This window comes from Palaemon carinicauda, unplaced genomic scaffold (genome assembly GCF_036898095.1).
Source record: "Palaemon carinicauda isolate YSFRI2023 unplaced genomic scaffold, ASM3689809v2 scaffold180, whole genome shotgun sequence".
Classification (NCBI taxonomy): domain Eukaryota; kingdom Metazoa; phylum Arthropoda; class Malacostraca; order Decapoda; family Palaemonidae; genus Palaemon; species Palaemon carinicauda.
Genome location: NW_027169370.1, coordinates 135,201 through 155,000, shown reverse-complemented (window position 1 = coordinate 155,000; position 19,800 = coordinate 135,201). Strand labels below are relative to the sequence as shown.

General features: G+C 33.6%; 2 protein-coding genes across 2 annotated transcripts; one reads left to right on the top strand and one right to left on the bottom strand.

Annotated features, from left to right (window-relative positions):
• The first annotated feature begins 1,241 nt into the window (after nucleotides 1-1,241).
• LOC137635823 (glutamate receptor ionotropic, delta-2-like) lies at nucleotides 1,242-13,339 on the top strand. Its single transcript, XM_068368251.1, has 12 exons — nucleotides 1,242-1,372; nucleotides 2,520-2,621; nucleotides 4,660-4,736; nucleotides 6,664-7,011; nucleotides 7,541-7,668; nucleotides 8,044-8,165; nucleotides 8,865-9,309; nucleotides 11,202-11,347; nucleotides 11,894-11,983; nucleotides 12,202-12,368; nucleotides 12,638-12,779; nucleotides 13,176-13,339. Exons 1-12 carry the CDS (start codon nucleotides 1,295-1,297, stop codon nucleotides 13,269-13,271), a joined length of 1,941 nt encoding a protein of 646 aa, XP_068224352.1. The 5' UTR covers nucleotides 1,242-1,294; the 3' UTR covers nucleotides 13,272-13,339.
• Nucleotides 13,340-13,459: 120 nt separating this feature from the next.
• Adi1 (acireductone dioxygenase 1) lies at nucleotides 13,460-19,229 on the bottom strand. Its single transcript, XM_068368262.1, has 5 exons — nucleotides 19,185-19,229; nucleotides 17,577-17,732; nucleotides 14,957-15,076; nucleotides 14,391-14,570; nucleotides 13,460-13,679 (listed from the first exon to the last, which is right to left on the bottom strand). Exons 2-5 carry the CDS (start codon nucleotides 17,697-17,699, stop codon nucleotides 13,557-13,559), a joined length of 546 nt encoding a protein of 181 aa, XP_068224363.1. The 5' UTR covers nucleotides 17,700-17,732; nucleotides 19,185-19,229; the 3' UTR covers nucleotides 13,460-13,556.
• Nucleotides 19,230-19,800: the final 571 nt, after the last annotated feature.

Sequence of the window (19,800 nt, the reverse complement as noted above, 5' to 3'; positions counted from 1 at the left end):
TATTATTAAAAGTCTATATACCTTTTAAAGAGGACCAGAATTTTCACCAAAGTTATACACATCTGAATATAATCAAGTGTCTGTTTATTATTATTATTATTATTATTATTATTATGATTATTATTATTATTATTATTATTATTATTATTATTATTATTATTATCATTATTATTATTATTATTATTATTATTATTATTATTACCTGTTAAGCTACAATCCTAGTTAGAAAAGCAGGATGCTATAAGCCCAGTGGTTCCAACAGGGAAAATAGCCTAGTCAGGAAAGGAAACAAGGAAAAATAAAATATTCTAAGAACAGTAACAACATTGAAATAAATATTTCCTACATAAACTATAAAAACTCAAACAAAACAAGAGGAACAGAAATAAGATAGAACAGCTTTCTTTAAAATCCATTCTAATTTAACTCAATTGTATCATTTATATATATATATATATATATATATATATATATATATATATCCCTTTTCCTTAGGTCCAAAATGACTGCAAACAGATCACGCACAATACTGTATTTAATCTCATATTTACTGAGTCATACTTCTCCAAGACAAGCCATACTTGTGTTTGATGAGTCTGTATCAGGTGAGTTGTGTATTATTATTATTATTATTATTATTATTATTATTATCATTATTATTATTAAATCCTCATTTAAATGACTATGTGAATTAAGTTTAAAGTGATTGCTGTTTTAGTGGTTTTTAATTGAGAGTAATATGACGATTTTTTTTTATGTCAGATTTATATGCTTCCGATACATATACTGTGTATATACATACATTCATACACAAAAACACACAGACACACACACACACACACATATATATATATATATATATATATGTGTGTGTGTGTGTGTGTGTGTGTGTGTGTTATTTTGTTTCTAAGTAAATTAAACTGAACTCTACATTCACAAACACATACATATATATACTGTGTGTATATATATATATATATATATATATATATCTAAGTAAAAGAATGAACTCTACTCACACACACACACACACACATATATATATATATATATATATATATATATATATATATATATACAAGTAAAAAATCCTGAATTCGACAGAAAAACAGAGTGATTTCAATATTAAAATCCAATTTCTTATTAATATTCGAAAGACTGAAAATCCCCAAATAGACATATCCCTCTTTTAGACATTTCAGACATGGCACGATGGCTCCAAGGATCCATGGTAGACAGCATCCTCCTGAAGTACAAGGATGACCTAACTGACCTCGAGGTCATCCTGCGGTCAATGACCTTGTACTCGCAAGAAATACGCAATGTGATCCTCATTTGTTCTCCAGACAATACCAGGGAGATTTTCGAGAAGGTAGAGATGAGGAATCTTTATTTCATCTTTATTTTAACAGTATTTATTTTAAAAAATTTTTTTATAAATACTTGTTAAGGTTTTATGTATTGTTAATTAAATTATTATTATTATTATTAATATTATTATTATTATTATTATTATTATTATTGTTATTTTTACTATTATTATTATTATTATTATTGTTATTATTATTATTATTACTTTTATTATTATTATTATTATTATTATTATTATTATTATTATTATTATTATTATTATTATTATTATTACTTGCTGAGCTACAACCCTAGTTGGAAAAAGAGAATGCTCTAAGCCCAGGGGCCCCAACAGGGAAAATAGCCAAATGAGGAAAGGAAACAAGGAAAAATAAAATATTTTAACAACAGTAACATTGAAATAAATATTTCATATATAAACTATATAAGCTTTAACAAAACAAGAGGAAGATAAATTAGATAGAAAGGTGTGTCCGAGTGTACCCTCTATGAAGATAATTAAAATTAAAATAGATATTTATGTAGATTTATAAAAAAGGTTACGTTGATAGATGTGTATAACTTGTAAGATTTTATGTTATAATTGTAAAAGTTTGCTCAGAAAATATAGGTATATTATTTTGTTTAATTTATCTAGACCAATATATGTGTAGTAGTATTAATATGACCATATATATATATATATATATATATATATATATATATATATATATATATATATATATATATATATATATATATATATATATATATATATATATATATATATATATATATATATATATATACATATACATATATATATATATATATATATATATTATATATATATATATATATGTATGTATTATATATTATTATTATTATTATTATTATTATTATATATATATATATATCATTTACATTATTGTAATTATTATTATTATTATTGTATTATTATTATTGTTATTATTATTATTATTATTATTATTATTATTTTCATTATTATTATTATTATATTATCATAGCTATTATTATTATTATATTATTACATATTATTATTTTTATTATTACTATCATAATCATCATTATCATTATTATAATACAACAGAAAATCCATAACTGATTTATTTAAATTACCAGTAAATCATTTTTTATATCACTTCCAGGTCCGTAAAAAATCATTAGAATCTTCGACCATCCGATGGCTTGTGATAATGGACGAAGACTTCAGACATTCTCTCCAGCAGATCCTACGAGAAGGCACACAGGTGAGCGTGTACTTATCCTACATTTATCCCTGAATATCCTTCGCATCCTTTATCCTAAGGCGAAGGTATTGGTGGATATCCCTTCAGGATTTACTTAAGAGGAATATTATTATGAGAATGGTATCCTATATTAAACTAAAAGGATGATTTTGACTGTTATTGTTGATTTATTTTTCTTGGTGGTTCGCCATTTTTGGAAGCGGCTTATTAAGTGATATACTTATCCTACATTTATCCCTGAATATCCTTCGCATCCTTTATCCTAAGGCGAAGGTATTGGTGGATATCCCTTCAGGATATACTTAAGAGGAATATTATTATGAGAATGGTATCCTTTATTAAACTAAAAGGATGATTTTGACTGTTATTGTTGATTTATTTTTCTCGGTGGTTCGCCATTTTTGGAAGCGGCTTATTAAGTGATATACTTATCCTACATTTATCCCTGAATATCCTTCACATCCTATATCCTAAGGCAAAGGCAGTGATGGATATCCCTTCAGGATATACTTAAGAGGAATATTATTATGAGAATGGTATCCTTTATTAAACTAAAAGGATGATTTTGACTGTTATTGTTGATTTATTTTTCTCGGTGGTTCGCCATTTTTGGAAGCGGCTTATTAAGTGATATACTTATCCTACATTTATCCCTGAATATCCTTCACATCCTATATCCTAAGGCAAAGGCAGTGATGGATATCCCTTCAGGATATACTTAAGAGGAATATTATTATGAGAATGGTATCCTTTATTAAACTAAAAGGATGATTTTGACTGTTATTGTTGATTTATTTTTCTCGGTGGTTCGCCATTTTTGGAAGCGGCTTATTAAGTGATATACTTATCCTACATTTATCCCTGAATATCCTTCACATCCTATATCCTAAGGCAAAGGCAGTGATGGATATCCCTTCAGGATATACTTAAGAGGAATATTATTATGAGAATGGTATCCTTTATTAAACTAAAAGGATGATTTTGACTGTTATTGTTGATTTATTTTTCTCGGTGGTTCGCCATTTTTGGAAGCGGCTTATTAAGTGATATACTTATCCTACATTTATCCCTGAATATCCTTCACATCCTATATCCTAAGGCAAAGGCAGTGATGGATATCCCTTCAGGATATACTTAAGAGGAATATTATTATGAGAATGGTATCCTTTATTAAACTAAAAGGATGATTTTGACTGTTATTGTTGATTTATTTTTCTCGGTGGTTCGCCATTTTTGGAAGCGGCTTATTAAGTGATATACTTATCCTACATTTATCCCTGAATATCCTTCACATCCTATATCCTAAGGCGAAGGCAGTGATGGATATCCCTTCAGGATTTACTTAAGAGGAATATTATTATGAGAATGGTATCCTTTATTAAACTAAAAGGATGATTTTGACTGTTATTGTTGATTTATTTTTCTCGGTGGTTCGCCATTTTTGGAAGCGGCTTATTAAGTGATATATTCTGTATCAGTTGTTTCTTTTATTCTCCTGCAAAGCTTCGGAATTCCCTACATGCGTCTGTTTTTCCATTCTTTTCATTGGGTTTTTTATTAGCAGCGGTTGGCTCCAAAGAAATGCTAAAATGCGTTGCTGCCATATTCATCCTTTGATTGCTGGAGCAGTATAGATGCTCTCTCTCTCTCTCTCTCTCTCTCTCTCTCTCTCTCTCTCTCTCTCTCTCTCTCTCTCTCTCTCTCTCTCTCTCTCTCAAATTCTTAACCCTTTTGAGTGCCATTGGACATAATTTACATCCAATAATGACTAATTTTTATTCTTATTATTTACTTATATGACATTTTTATAAAATATATAATTTTATATATCAATGGAAAGGAAATTTATTCATCTACACAATAATAAATGCTATGTAGTCTTATCTTGAACAATTTTTATGCAAAATGAGATGTCCTGAAAAAAGTCTTGGGACTTGAGTGCCAAATCATTTAATGAGGGATTGGTGCTTAAAGGGTTAACTATTGTTTGCGAGGCATTGGCCCTTAAAGGGTTAATTATCATTTCCTCTATTTCCAGGTTGCAATGGCTACTCACAATCCCAATGGGACGTACTTTCTCTCTCTATCGGAAATTGGAACTAATGACTTGATTAGGTTAGTTGATTTGCCATTTCAGTCTATTTCTCGAATAGTTTTTCAGCAAACCATGCAAATAAAAACACATTGTAAATTGTGGTGTACCTCAGATATTTAATACACTTTTTTCTCTTGAGAAAAAAATTCGTTTTGATATCTTCACAAAGCTCAAAATTGTTTTTCGTAAAATTTTCTCATTTTCTAGGAGAGAATTTTCATAACTCAAAATTGTGTTTTTCGTACAATTTTCTAATTTTCTAGGAGAAAATTTTCATGTTTTTATCTTCACAAAGCTCAAAATTGTTTTTCGTAAAATTTTCTAATTTTCTAGGAGAAAATTTTTATGTTTTTATCTTCACATAACTCAAAATTGTGTTTTTCGTAAAATTTTCTAATTTTCTAGGCGAAAATTTTCATGTTTTTATCTTCACATGACTCAAAATTGTGTTTTTCGTACAATTTTCTAATTTTCTAGGTGAAAATTTTAATGTTTTTATCTTCACATAACTCAAAATTGTGTTTTTCGTACAATTTTCTAATTTTCTAGGAGAAAATTTTTATGTTTTTATCTTCACATAACTCAAAATTGTGTTTTTGTACAATTTTCCCCTTTTCTTTACAAGAAAAATTTAATTTTGCTATCTTCACAAAACTCAAAATTGTTTTGATTATGCCATAACTAGCATTCAGAAAGTTACAGAGCAGCACAATGAACTTTTAAAGGTTATTAAAGTTGATTAAAAGACGCTTCTCGTGTTATGAAGTATTTTTATATAAGAAAGGGGTATAATATGCATACAAATATCTCGTACCTCTAATGAAGTGATTGATTGATTGATTGATTGATTTAAAGTTTTCAGGCATCCTGACATCTAAGGTCATTGACGCCGATATCATTTAGTCTACATATATATATAAAGAAAAATAAAAGAATTTTCAATTAAATCCATAAAAGTTTAATGTCATTGTAAAAGTTAAATAGTTTTCAGAAGACCTGCTTCTGAAATAAATCTAAAAATGCCACTCGCATAGTAGGACACATCATGTCCAAGAATCTTGGCAAGGATGAACCTGCCACCCTCACCTCGAGCCTCAAGTAAATATCTATTCCTTAAGCTATTATAATTGGGGCATTCGGTCAACAAATGCCTCACTGTTAGAGGTACCCAACAGTCGTCACAATATGGTTGGTGTTGGCCCTTCAGCAGAATTTTAATGGAGTGACATCCCTCTTGGAATATCAGGCTTGCAAAATTTCTTCAGCACCAAGGGGTTAATCCTTGAAATTTTCAATCAATCTTCATGAAATTTAGTAGATTTTTGTTCATATAATTCAACCATTTCTTCATCAATTAGCATTTTGACTTCTTGCCTTCTTCAGCTTCAAGCCACTTGGAGAATGGACTCCACCAGAAAGTTACAGAGTAGTACAATGAACTTCTAAAGGTTATAGAAGTTAATCCAAAGTTAATTCAAAGAGGAGATATAATATTTGTACAAATACCTGGTAAAACTTGGGAGATACTGCATATCATGATCAGTCTTGCAAAACTTCTTCAGCACTAAAGGATTAATCCTTAAATTTTCCAATCAATCATAAAATTTAGTAGATTTTTGTTCATATAATTCAACTGTGACGGGCCGAGAGAAGGTTGTGACTCAAAGACAGTGTGAAATCAATTCAGTGAGTTTATTATAGAACACTCTCCTTTATATACAAAAGCTCAAAGCAATAAGAAATTTCATGTTAAAAAAACAGACACTGTTACAGAGGAGAAAAACAGACATGTTTATTCTGGTTCTTTTTAGTGCGAGGGAAGAGCGAAGATACAAGCATAATATATACACAAAATGAACTATGTACGATCGTGTGACACACGGTTGATACACAACTATTTCTTCATCAGTCTATTAGTTTAGCATTTTTACTTTTTCCTTCCTTCAGCTTCAAGCCCCTTGGGGAATGGACTCCACCAGTAAGCTTCGACTCGCTTCAGCCCAGGAACATCTCAACACCCATAGGATCACTGAAGAATGTTATTCTCACCACTCACAACCAGATTCCAACTGCTGGAAGTGTGAATGTTACCCAGCAACCACATCTCCGTATCCATCGATTATTCCCATCATATAAATCCCTTTACGACGACTTCCGAGGACGCCGCCTCGTCGTATCTGTGGTCAGCAACATTCCTTTCTTCAAACTCCTCCATTTGGACAATGGCACGGCCGTTCCTGATTATGGAATTGACTTCCAGGTGATAGAAGCTCTTGGGCGTCGCTTGAATTTCACGTATGATATCAAAAAGTTGAATCTTATTTTATGAAACAGATGCTTATTCTAAAAATCACTCAGTGATTTAGTTTCATGAGGGTGCTGATTGTTATAGGAAACTTACTCGTATGAGATTTCAATTTCATTATATTTAGTTATCCTGGACATTAGTTCATACTTTTCATCATTATGATTTACTTCTCATATATTTCATTCACATGAATTAATCTGCAAAACTGTATACTTCTCGATGCACAAAATGTTTTACTCAAGCATTCAAGATATTTGAATTTTTGTATATTTGGTAGGGGCTAAATGTAAGCAGACAAATATCTTTAGATTATAGGCAGAACCATTTGACTCTTTCTACAAAAATCTGAAATGTGCACTTATCATAACTGTTTCTTAGTCCCGGACAGAATTTTCATCTGCACTTTCCATTTAAAATGATAGGCATTAAACCTGTCATTTGTATTAGCAATGTTCTCTTGTGCTTCATATACATCAAGACTCATGTTTCTTTCATGTTTGCCGTTCCATTTACTAGATATAGAATACTGGAACCGAGCGACGGTCGATGGGGCGGCCCCGAAGGTGACGGAACAGTCAGTGGGATGGTTGGAATGGTAGCCAGACACAGCGCTCATCTTGCCATTGATGAAATTACCATAAATGGTAGGTTCTCCTTCACCAGCAACTACTAATAGGACTCTTTACTAACATATAGAATGAGCCACTAAGTGGTTGGCATCCTTACTTAATAGATGAAATGCCAAAGTTGGGTATCCCTGCAAGATAGGTCCAGAAGGGTTAGTATTCCCGTAGAATGCCAGGAGCCCTGGGCATGTAAATCCCTTTCTTAAACACAGATAAATCTACAGGATAGTAATAGTGACCTTGTGACCTCTAGACTGAATGCTTTTTGCAAGACCCATTACTTCCCTAACCAGCGTATTTAAACCACAGTAAAAAGAAAGTATTGTAAATATGGTCTATTAGTTTTCATTCAGGCAGTACAACAAGATTGACAGTCTACTTTTTCATTTCCAGAGGAAAGAAAATCAGTTGTTGACTTCACAAGAGCTTATTACTTAGAAGCAACGACTCTAGTCTCCAGGGCTCCAGCCAAGAAGGATTCTACCTTTGCTGTTTTTCAGCCTTTCACACAGTTGGTCAGTAATCAGAGCAAGTATATCCACTTACGACTTGAAAGCATGTATACAATGTGTCATTACATTGCTGGGTATTCGATGGGCAAAGTTAAGCCACATTAGGCTGGTTAGTACTTGTGTTGGCAGAGAAGCCCCTTGAACATTCATGTTACACGTTTATTGCACCTTTGCCCCGTAAATATTTGTTGAAAACCTGAAAGGTAACACCTGGGACTACACTTTTTATGGGGTAAAACTGTATGTATGTGTGTATATATATACATACATACATACATATATATATATATATATATATATATATATATATATATATATATATATATATATATGTATATATGTATTGGTGGTGTGTGTGCCTGTGTGTGCACATGGTGCGCATGTATGATCTGGTCATGAGGAGAGAATGGTTTAAGATGAATACTTTGGTGAAAATAGTGATTTGTGGGAAGGATTAGGGGGAAAATGCTGTCCATGAAAGTGTTGGTTGGATGGTGGGGAAGGGGTGTTGATAAATCAGAAGGAAATTGGTATTTAGCAACTATAGGTGAATGGTGCGGTGTTTAGAAAATATTCGACGCACTGCTGATAATCATGTATAGATATGTTTTAGAAATTTTGAATGACAGGGTTTGTGAGTTTTAATGTAAGGTAAATCTAGCATAATTTGACAAGGAAATAAATTGCATTTCTTATTGGCAGGTCTGGTTAATTCTCATCGCCATGGCAGGCATCATTGGCCCTATCGTCTACGTTATCAAATCGTGCTGTGACGTCATACATTTGGCAGCAACCTCTAGTAAAACTTGGCCTATCTCCAAGAAGGAGAGCCGGGATAAAGATGAACCTCCCAATGACAAAATGCCAACTGTTGACACTCTGTCTAAACCCAGGCAGACAAGGGGAACAGGCAAGGTTTTGGAATCACCTCAACATCCAAATAAAAAGCAAAACAGCTTACAAACTGTAGCGGAACCTCTTCAAAACGAAACGAGAAATCCAAGTACAGAATGTAGAGAGGTTCTGCTCAGTTACAGCTTCAACATGCTGCGGAGTCTCGTTCTACAGGGAAACCAAATAGTGGAGCATGATACTCCTGTCAGGATCGTTCTGGTGTTTTGGTATGTTTTCTGCCTAGTTATTTACGGTGAGTTGATATTTTCTGGTGTTGTTTTAATCATTATTACGATGGCGTAAATGAAGTTAGGGAGTTTGAATCCATAAAGTTTCCCAATATTTTGGGAGTAAGACCTGTGCATTACCGCCTAGTTATTTACGGTGAGTTAATATTTTCTGGTGTTGTTTTAATCATTATTACGATGGCGTAAATGAAGTTAGGGAGTTTGAATCCATAAAGTTTCCCAATATTTTGGGAGTAAGACCTGTGCATTACCGCCTAGTTATTTACGGTGAGTTAATATTTTCTGGTGTTGTTTTAATCATTATTACGATGGCGTAAATGAAGTTAGGGAGTTTGAATCCATAAAGTTTCCCAATATTTTGGGAGTAAGACCTGTGCATTACCGCCTAGTTATTTACGGTGAGTTAATATTTTCTGGTGTTGTTTTAATCATTATTACGATGGCGTAAATGAAGTTAGGGAGTTTGAATCCATAAAGTTTCCCAATATTTTGGGAGTAAGACCTGTGCATTACCGCCTAGTTATTTACGGTGAGTTAATATTTTCTGGTGTTGTTTTAATCATTATTACGATGGCGTAAATGAAGTTAGGGAGTTTGAATCCATAAAGTTTCCCAATATTTTGGGAGTAAGACCTGTGCATTACCTCATAATCTCTCTCTCTGATTCTATATTGTTACCGCAATCTAAGTTCTCACGCCATTGTTTAATCGGAACTAATTTTAATAGAACTTGGCAACTTTTTAGCAAATTTCTCCTAAATTATTTTGTGTTTACAGGTTAAAAGATCAATACTGTTGTCGCACTTGGTTTTGTAGCAACCTGCCTTTCAATCAAGGGTTGTAGTTTGGCTTGTTCTGCCACTCAGTATGAGAATATCTCTAACCTCGGAAATTAGAGTTTTGGGATCAACTTGATGACAGAGGTACGATATTCTGTCCAAATATGACAAAGACAGAGAAGAAGACCAGTAAGATTGTATTATAGTTATATAACACAACTAACAACAGCAAAAACAATTGTAGTAATAATTAGAAGAAGGGGACATTTTAGTTACATGTTTATATTGAGTAGAGCAATAGCAAATCATTTTTCAATTAATATTTTTGGGTAATTAAACTGAAACCTGTATTGGATATGTGGAAATCCATTGAATTACTGTAAACTGGAGGTGAATTAAAAGAGGTTGTTTTCTTAAGGAATCCAATCATTAATTCTTACTGAAATCAAGTTTAAACAACATTACTACATTTTTGGTGTCACTACAGTGATAATGGTGACCCTTTTGAACTCCCACTTTCTTCTAACGGTCCTATTGAGTTGCTAATTAATAGATAACTTAGTGGTCCTTTAGAACTTCCCTTTTCCCATAAAAGCCTTATTGAGTTAACAATTTCTAAGTAACTTGGTGGGCCTGTGGAGCTTCCATTCATCCCTAACAGACCCAATGAGTAGCCAATGTCTAAATTACTTGGTTGTCCTGTGGAGCTTCCGTTTACCCTAACTGTCCCATCGAGTTGCCAATTTCTACATTATGTGGTGGCCCTCTGGAGCATTCATTTACCCCTAACTGTCCCATCGAGTTGCCATTTTGTGAAATACTTAATGGACCTGTGGAGCTTCAGTTTACCCCTATCTGGCCCATCGAATTGCCAATTTCTAAATTATGCGGTGGTCCTCTGGAGCTTCCATTAACCCTAACTGTCCCATCGAGTTGCCATTTTGCAAAATACTCGATGGACCTTTGGAGCTTCCATCTACCCCCAACGGGCCCATCGAGTTACCAATTTCTAAATAACTCGATGGTCCTATGGAACTTCTGTTTACCCCTAACAGTTCTATTGAGTTGCCAATTTCTAGATAACATCTTCATATAAATTTCGCTTCCATTTCACTCAGCTTCGTACGCGGGGACGCTCACGGCTTTCCTGACGATCCCGTCCTACGAAAGGCCAATAGACTCACTTGAGGACCTCACGAGAGCTGCCAAAGATGGCTACGCCCCAGGCGTACAAGCAGGAACCAGCAATGAGTATTTCCTGAAGGTGGGACTATTGTTTAAGGAGTTCTTATACGTGTTTATTACGGGTATTATGGGTATTTAATGTCTTGTATATCTTACTACGTGGTTTTATTATCCTTTACAGTGGTTACTTGCTACCAAATATGTTTCTTGCATTGTTATTTCAAGAAAGTAGGATCACTTGTCCTGTTCTTATATATTTTAATCAGTTTGTTTTATTTTGATCATGAAAATTCTATTGCTAATTCCAATTTTTATATCTGGAAAATGAACAGCTTTTCCTTGTTTTCTTTATGAAAATTTCTTTAGTAACCACTATGAATATTTCCTGAAGTGTATCTGATACATGTCATTATATGGATACTGTCTTTCCGCCATTTTGTTTTTCTATTTTAAGACTTATCCAAGGTTGATTTTTTACTCAAAATAAAGCCATTGGTTTTCAGATAGCTGATATTCTAATCACACAGATACTTCAGTACTGGCATAGTATACATATGTGTATGTATGCATGCCTGTGTATGTGTTGTAACAGTTAAATCATGATGCCCGTTTGTTTTTGTCGCAGTCTGCTAAATCCGGACTCTTCAAAACACTGTGGGATCTGACAGACCCTAAAAGGAGTTTCCCCCCAAGTGGCAAAGTTGGCATTGAAAGGGTGAGTTTGGTAATGATGCCTTCGTGGCATTGTGACATTTTCTTTTATTGAGTATTTTCTTATTTGGTAATAAGAGACGCTTGTGACCCTTCACTTCGAAAGAGTAACTTTTAAGGCCAAGAAATGCTTTGGAATTAGTGGAAAGAGAAACATTTATCCTTAATAAGCCCCTTTACACAAGGAAGAATTTACCCCTATTACTCTTGCTCTCTATCCAGGTATTGACACAGAAGATCGTGTACATGTCAGCTAACCTGAACAGTGAGATCAGGACTAGCCAGAAAGGCAGGCACCGCTTCTACCTAGCTCGTCAAACCTTCTTCCCGCAAGGATACGGCATCGCCTGCAGGATAGGCGCTCCCTATATCTCCAAGTTCGATGAAGTGTAGGTATCAGGGAGGTGTACCTGTATGTTTAGTCCCCTGTGTACAGTCAAATTCAATAGTCCATCGACACTCGCTGTCCGTTTCTTTCCCAGCCGAGAGAGTGCATTGTTAGGCTTACCAAGGTAAGAGTGTGGCCGGACTTTTGAATGTCGGTGTACATTCTGTTCTTATATGTAATTCGATCCTTCCTGTTCATATAATTCATCCAAACTGACAAAATAACTTGCTAACAATTCAATAAAAAAATCATTGTAACTTTGACACGCAGATTGATCTCAATGCAGCAAGCAGGCCTGGTCAACAAGTGGGTGAAAGATGAGGTCTTGAAGATCCAGAGGTCAAACCAGGGTCAAAGAGGAGGCAAAGGACAACAGAAAGTATCCCAGGCCTTATCACTGAACCATCTTAAGGTGAGGATTGTTAGCAGGCAAGATCAATCGGGAACTAAAGCCGGGAAGACCATGCTGTGCAGAGGGGCAACTTAGAACCTATCCATAAATTGAGGGAGAAATATTGTTAGACACTTTACTTTGATTTAAGTTTAAAATGGTCATTTCTTTATTTTGCCAGTAAACAATTCAATGATGTCAGTTTGGTTTATTAGATACAGGATATGTTATCAAGAATAATAATTTTCCCTCTGAGAGAAGTGATTCCAGATCAACTTTTGGGGGACATACCTCTGTAGTGACTTACGTCAGGTTAGGTTGTTAGATCAGGTTAGGTTAGGTTTGATTAAATAACATCGCCCTGGTTGAACGTAAAATCAAGTGCTCCTTTCTTATTGATATTCAAACTTTTCACAGGCAGCATTTTTCCTCTTGCTGGTGGGCCACATAATATCAGCGGCTACGGTTCTTTGTGAAATTCGAACTCGGAGGAAGAAAATATACCTTCACTAGTGATTTATAGGTAAGAATGCTTAATGAACGTTTTTGTTTAATTTCTTAAAATGCATGACACTGTTTTATCTAAGGAGAGGGGTAGCTAATACCCTTAACAGTTCCAGACCTGATGAAAATCATTATAGTTAAAAAACCTATTATAAGAATCAAGAAAAACATACCTTAGCTCGAAATAAAACACAGAAATATCTCTTCGCTTTAATTAAAAATCAAAATAAATTCATAACTATGATTTCAATAATTCTATCACAGCATTTGGCACAATTTACATATTAATTTTCTTCACTTGAAATTATTTTTCTGCCGAGTGACGTACTCCCTCCGGGCCTCCATGTTATCGGCCGGACGGTTGTGCGGCGTCCATACAGGTTCTCCTACGAAGAGTCTCATTGCCTTTATGTAGTTCTGTGGAGAGACGCAAATAATAATTCTTTGTAGTTTTCATTTATTCGAAATTATATTAAGATCTCAAAAACACTAAGAAAAATATAAGGAACGAACAATTGGTGATTGGCTTCTTCGCTATAAAAACATGTTGTTTTGCAAGGTACACTCACTATCACTATCTGTTATCACTTATGGGATGCTTAAAGAGCAAGACACCAAGCTGGGACATAGCACAGAAAACTAAAACAGTTTATGAGTTCCTCAACAACTTTTACTGGAGTACATGGCAAGTGTAGATTTACTGAACACGTCTCCAACAAGTTTATACATTGCTAAAAGGGTAAACATAATGATACTTAATGGAAAGAAAAAATCAGTAAAACAGCATACAATTCTGTAAGTTATTAAGAAATGACAGAAAACTAAATATGAGAAGCTCATCCATCAATGCCTCACGCTAGCTTTCCAGAAATTAGAAGGAAACTTACTCTCTAACCTGTTGAAAGTAGCTGAGCATTATTTAAAACATACAGTGTAATTAAATGTTAGTAAGTAAGCCACTCACTAAGATAAAAATTCTCAATGCTCCTTAAAGTCCAACACATCATGAAATTACGAGAGAACATTTTAGCTACGCCCAGAGGTTCAAACCTACATGTTTGATACCTACTTTGATTACAGACTATTGACTGTCTTTAACATTTATAAGACATAAATATTTCTCTTTACCTTAACGTCCAGGGTGAATCTGTGGTAGATTCCAGCCGGAAGCACCAAGAGGTCCCCTGGAACGACTTCAATTCTTATCCACTGATCAGCACTGTCACGGACATCGAAGTAACCGGAACCCTCCAAGACGAATCTTATTTCTTCGTCAGTATGGATGTGCTCTTCGAAGAAGCTTTTGAGCTGCGGATGGTTGAGGAACGGTTATAAAACATCACCTCAGTTTTTTCAATGTAGTGAACTATTAAGTCTACACAACACTGCAGTCTTCAGCGCAGAGTATTCCGATTGAAATAATAAACCTTGCAATACCCTGTTAGTTTTCTAACCTCAAGAATGAGAAACAACTAAGGAACCTTTACATCACAGTACTGTACTTTTGATAGTCTAGTTCATAGTTTGGCTTTGTCAAGATACAACTTAGTTTTTATTCTCGTGTTGTGGCCTCGCGCTTAGAAAGCAATTGCACAGGTCCAGAGGAGACTTTAAACTGGATTTCGATTACCTAATCTGGCTAATCTGTATAAGGGATAAATTAAATCTTACTCTGCACTATAGGATAAACTCACCTTTGTTTCATAATTGGGCAATTTCTCTGGAGATACACAGATGACGTCACTGTACGTATAGCCTCTGTCAGATTTGATTTTGTCGAGACTCCCATCCGACTCGCACGTCTCTGGGCTCAGCTACAAGAGAATGAAAATATTGCAATGTAAAACATAAAAAGGATAGGCGTGTTAAGTAAGTCTTGACGCTCTACCATAACACTAGATCCAGAGTGAAGGCAGTGGCAGAAATAGTGGAAGAGTTTGAGATAAGTATCGATTCCCATCATGGGTCAGCGTTGAGCCCTTGTTCTATTTATTGTAGTGGTAGTGGGGAAAGATATGGAGATGTGCAAGAAAAGTGGGTGACTGGGACCTGATTTATTCAGATGAATAGTGTTAACAGCGGAATCTGAGTGAGATGTGGTGGTAACGTTCGAAAGGTGGTGGAGATATTCGAGAGGCGGAAGAGTAGCATGGAAAGGAGAGAACTGGCAGTCAATATGATTAATATTGCTACTAGCTAAGCTACAACCCTAGTTGGAAAACCAAGACGCTATAAGCTCAAGAGCTCTAACAGGGAAAAATAGCCCAGTGAGGAAAGTAAATAAATAAAACTATACAGTATATAAGAATTAATGAATAAGAAATATAAAATATCTCAAGAAAAGTAACACTGTATTAACAGATCTACCATATATAAACTATGAAGAGAAACTTTTGTCAATCTCTTCAAGATAAAAACATTCACCGCAAGTTTGATCTTTTGAAGTTACACCAATTCAACTGAGGAAAACTGTAAAGGATGCAAAGCAAATGCTACAACTGGGAAAGCGACCATGTTGTTCTTGTGGGTGAACTCTTATCTTGTGCCGAATAAAACAGATGACGTCACTACAGAATCTACGGAGATTTTAGATGTTCTAAACGTGTAACAAGAGCAAACAACGGAGATGTAGAGTTAATGGGTAGGTCTTAAAGGAGGTAGAACCTTAGAGATACTTATGGCCCACGAAACAGGAGTTGGAAGAGGACTCGCTGCAGCGTGGATGGTATGAAGAGAGATTTTCCCATTAGTATAGAATATAATAAAGACTTTGAAATAGGTTTAAACTTAGACAGCCAAGATTGAAAACTGGAATATGGTGAGAAAAATTATAAAACAAGTGGAATTGGTGTCCAGAAGCTAAGAGCCTCAAGATTAAGATGGTTTGGACAAGAGATGAGCATTGAAGAGAAACTATTACTTTTTTAAGTAGCGATTAAATATGGGAGTGGCAGTTCGAATAGTTAGGTAACCAAACAGACGAGAAACTTGGTTATTAACTTATTTACAAAACAACTGTGGAATTGGTGTCCAGAAGTCAAGAGTGTCAAGTTTATGATGGTTTGGACATGAGATGAGAATGGAAGAGGAACTATTGCTTTGAGTAGCTATTAAACATAGGAGTAACAGTGCGAATAGTTTATGTAAACAAACTGACGAGAAACTTGGTTATTAACTCATTTACTAAACAACTGTGGAATTGGTGTCCAGAAGCTAAGAGCTTAAAGTTTAGGATGGTTTGGACATGAGGTGAGAATGGAAAAAGAACTATCACTTTGAGTAGCTACTGAACATAGGAGTGACAGTTCGAATAGTTAGGTAAACAAACTGACGAGAAACTTGGTTAATTTATTTACAAAACAACTGCGGAATTGGTGTCCAGAAGCTAAGAGCTTAAAGTTTAGGATGGTTTGGTCATGAGATGAGAATGGAAGAGGAACTAGTACTTTGAGTGGCTAATAAATATGGGAGTGAAAATTCGATTAGTTAGGTAAACAAACTGACGAGAAACTTGGTTAATTTATTTACAAAACAACTGTGGAATTGGTGTCCAGAAGCTAAGAGCTTAAAGTTTAGGATGGTTTGGACATGAGATGAGAATGGAAGAGGAACTAGTACTTTGAGTGGCTAATAAATATGGGAGTGAAAATTCGATTAGTTAGGTAAACAAACTAACGAGAAACTTGGTTATTAACTGTATCTACTGTGATATAGTTTCTTTTCCATGTTTCATTAACTATTATAGAAATATTTTTTTTATGTAGCCCTGTATGGTATCATTAACTGAAATATGGTGTTATTATTATTATTATTATTATTATTATTATTATTATTATTATTATTATTATTATTAATAGAAATAAGATATTTTACCCAGCATATTATTATTATTATTACTATTATTATTACTAATAGAAATAAGATATTTTACCCCAGCATATTATTATTATTATTATTATTAGTATTATTATTATTATTACTATTATTATTATTGTTGTTGTTGACTTGCGAAATCTAACCGAGCCCCTTTGCGTCAATAGGCGTAGGAGATGATGATGATGAATATTTTTTGGTTAATAGAGATAAGATATTTTAGCCCAGTATGTTAATGTTGTTGTTATTATTATTGATGATGTTGTTGTTGTTGATAATAATAAAAATAAGATATTCAAGCCCAGCATACCTTCACAAATGAAGCTCATATCAAGAATGAAAAAATATATAAAAAAAATACTTTATTTTATAAATAAAAACTCACCAACACACAAAACACTCCCATAAATACGATAAACAAATAAACAAACAAACACACACCTTCCAATAAAGGACTCCAGTATCCTGGGCCATCTCTTCCAGAGAAAGGAATTTGGGAGGCGTCCTGTGGTGCTCCAACCTTTGGTCATCTTGACTCTCGTCCATATACCAAGCTCTCACCATCCTGCCTTAGATGGGGGAAGGGGGGAGTCCAGCCTGTAGTGAAGTATTGTTATCTTTCAGTTTAGAATGTTATCAGATAAGTGATAGGTATCTTGAAAATTTGTTCGTTTATAGCGTTGTCGTACTTTGTTATATATATATATATATATATATATATATATACATATATATATATATATATATATATATATATATATATATATATATATATATGTATGTGTGTGTATGAATATGATACTCATGGAAATTTTAGTAGTAGTACACCATTGTTATTAATAATTTGAATATGTATGTGTATATATATATATATATATATATATATATATATATATATATATATATATATATATGTTTGTATATATATATATATATATATATATATATATATATATATATATATATACACAACATAATGTAGGCTAAATAACATTATATTAAGATTTTTATCACTGTAAGCCGTTACCCCTAATATGAACTATGGAAATATACAGGAATTAATAACTAGAAGAGATACTCGGTCGAGCGCATACCTCCGCCTATATATTGTATATCACAAGATAGGCAATTGAATGATGCACATTTAGGCACCAGCTTCATGCAAATAGGATGAAAATTGACCACGATATGGCAAAATTACTTTTGTTTACCTTTTCGTGACCTTGGCCTTGACTTTTGACCCAATCACTCCCAAAATCTATTCGAATTGTCCTTGGATATTGGCTAATCATCCCACAAAATTTCATGTGATTCGGTTAAATAGTTTTTGAGTTATGCTGATGACAAACATACAAACATACGCCTATCATCGCAACGAAGTAGACGAAGGTAATAAGTTAAAAAGAAATATTAAATTCATTTAAAAGCTTAAAATACGTCAAAATGTCACCAAACATTAAAGAACAAAATAACAAATAAATATCTGTAACTGCTGAAGTTTGACAATACAAAACACTCTTTGCTTAGTCATTGTTAGTATATGTATGCATATGTATATACTTATGTATATGTATGTGTACATTTATTTTATCTATATCAATATTTACTTTTTATAAATTTTTTTAATTGAAGATATTATTTTATTTGTATTATTGCCCAAAGAGCTCTGCTCCACATGGGCTTGGACCGAATCTTTTTTTGTAAATATTTTGTATGTAAATATGTTTTTGTCCAATAAACATTATTATTATTATTATTAAGTTAAGCCATTTGACAAAACACACTCAAGTCACGTGTTGCCATAACTTTCGCGCGAGTTTAACGTCATTTTAATTTCGCGATTGCAATCCGGTTAAAGTTTAGTCTCGCGAAATCTCAGGGACGATATGCCAGACAGCTTGATAAAACCGGATAATTTAATTCAACATCGTCTACACGCCACATATAAGTTAAAGCTTTATAATAGTATGTACCTTAATGTAATCACTGGCTTAAAATTAAAGGCCATGGGCTTAAATGTAACTTTTAAATGCGTATTTTGATACTTACGTGAGAAAACGTATGTTTTTACCTTTGGGAAAGAGGTGGTAGGACTGACTGGCTTTCTCTCTACACTTCGATTATACCTACTTAAGCTTCTTGATCGAGTTGCCAATTAACCTTTTTGTCATAAATTGCTTTTTTGCACTAAGTTTATAATGTTATATCTCAGTAATTAATAACTTCACGTAGAATTTAACAAGGTTGGATATTATTTGACTTATAGGTATCAAATTGTACTTGATTTTCATATTATTAGACAAATATTATAACTTTTCTAGGAGGTCTTTGCATTTTTTCAGTCGGTTCAGATAACTTGATTACTTCTACAGTATCCAGAAGTTGTTTACACTTCTTAGTCAGTGGTGAATAGTAAGTTCTCGTAACTTCTTATAAAAGGTATAAACAAAGGCTAAACACACAAACACACACACACACACACATATATATATATATATATATATGTGTGTGTGTGTGTGTGTGTGTGTGTGTGTGTGTGTGTGGGTGTAGAAATCACGAAAGCTGACACGTGATGAATATAAAATGTATTATAGCCACGAAAGGAAAAATGAAAAAGACTTGATTGGAGTTAGTACTTTCATCCACTCAGGACATTTAACTCCAA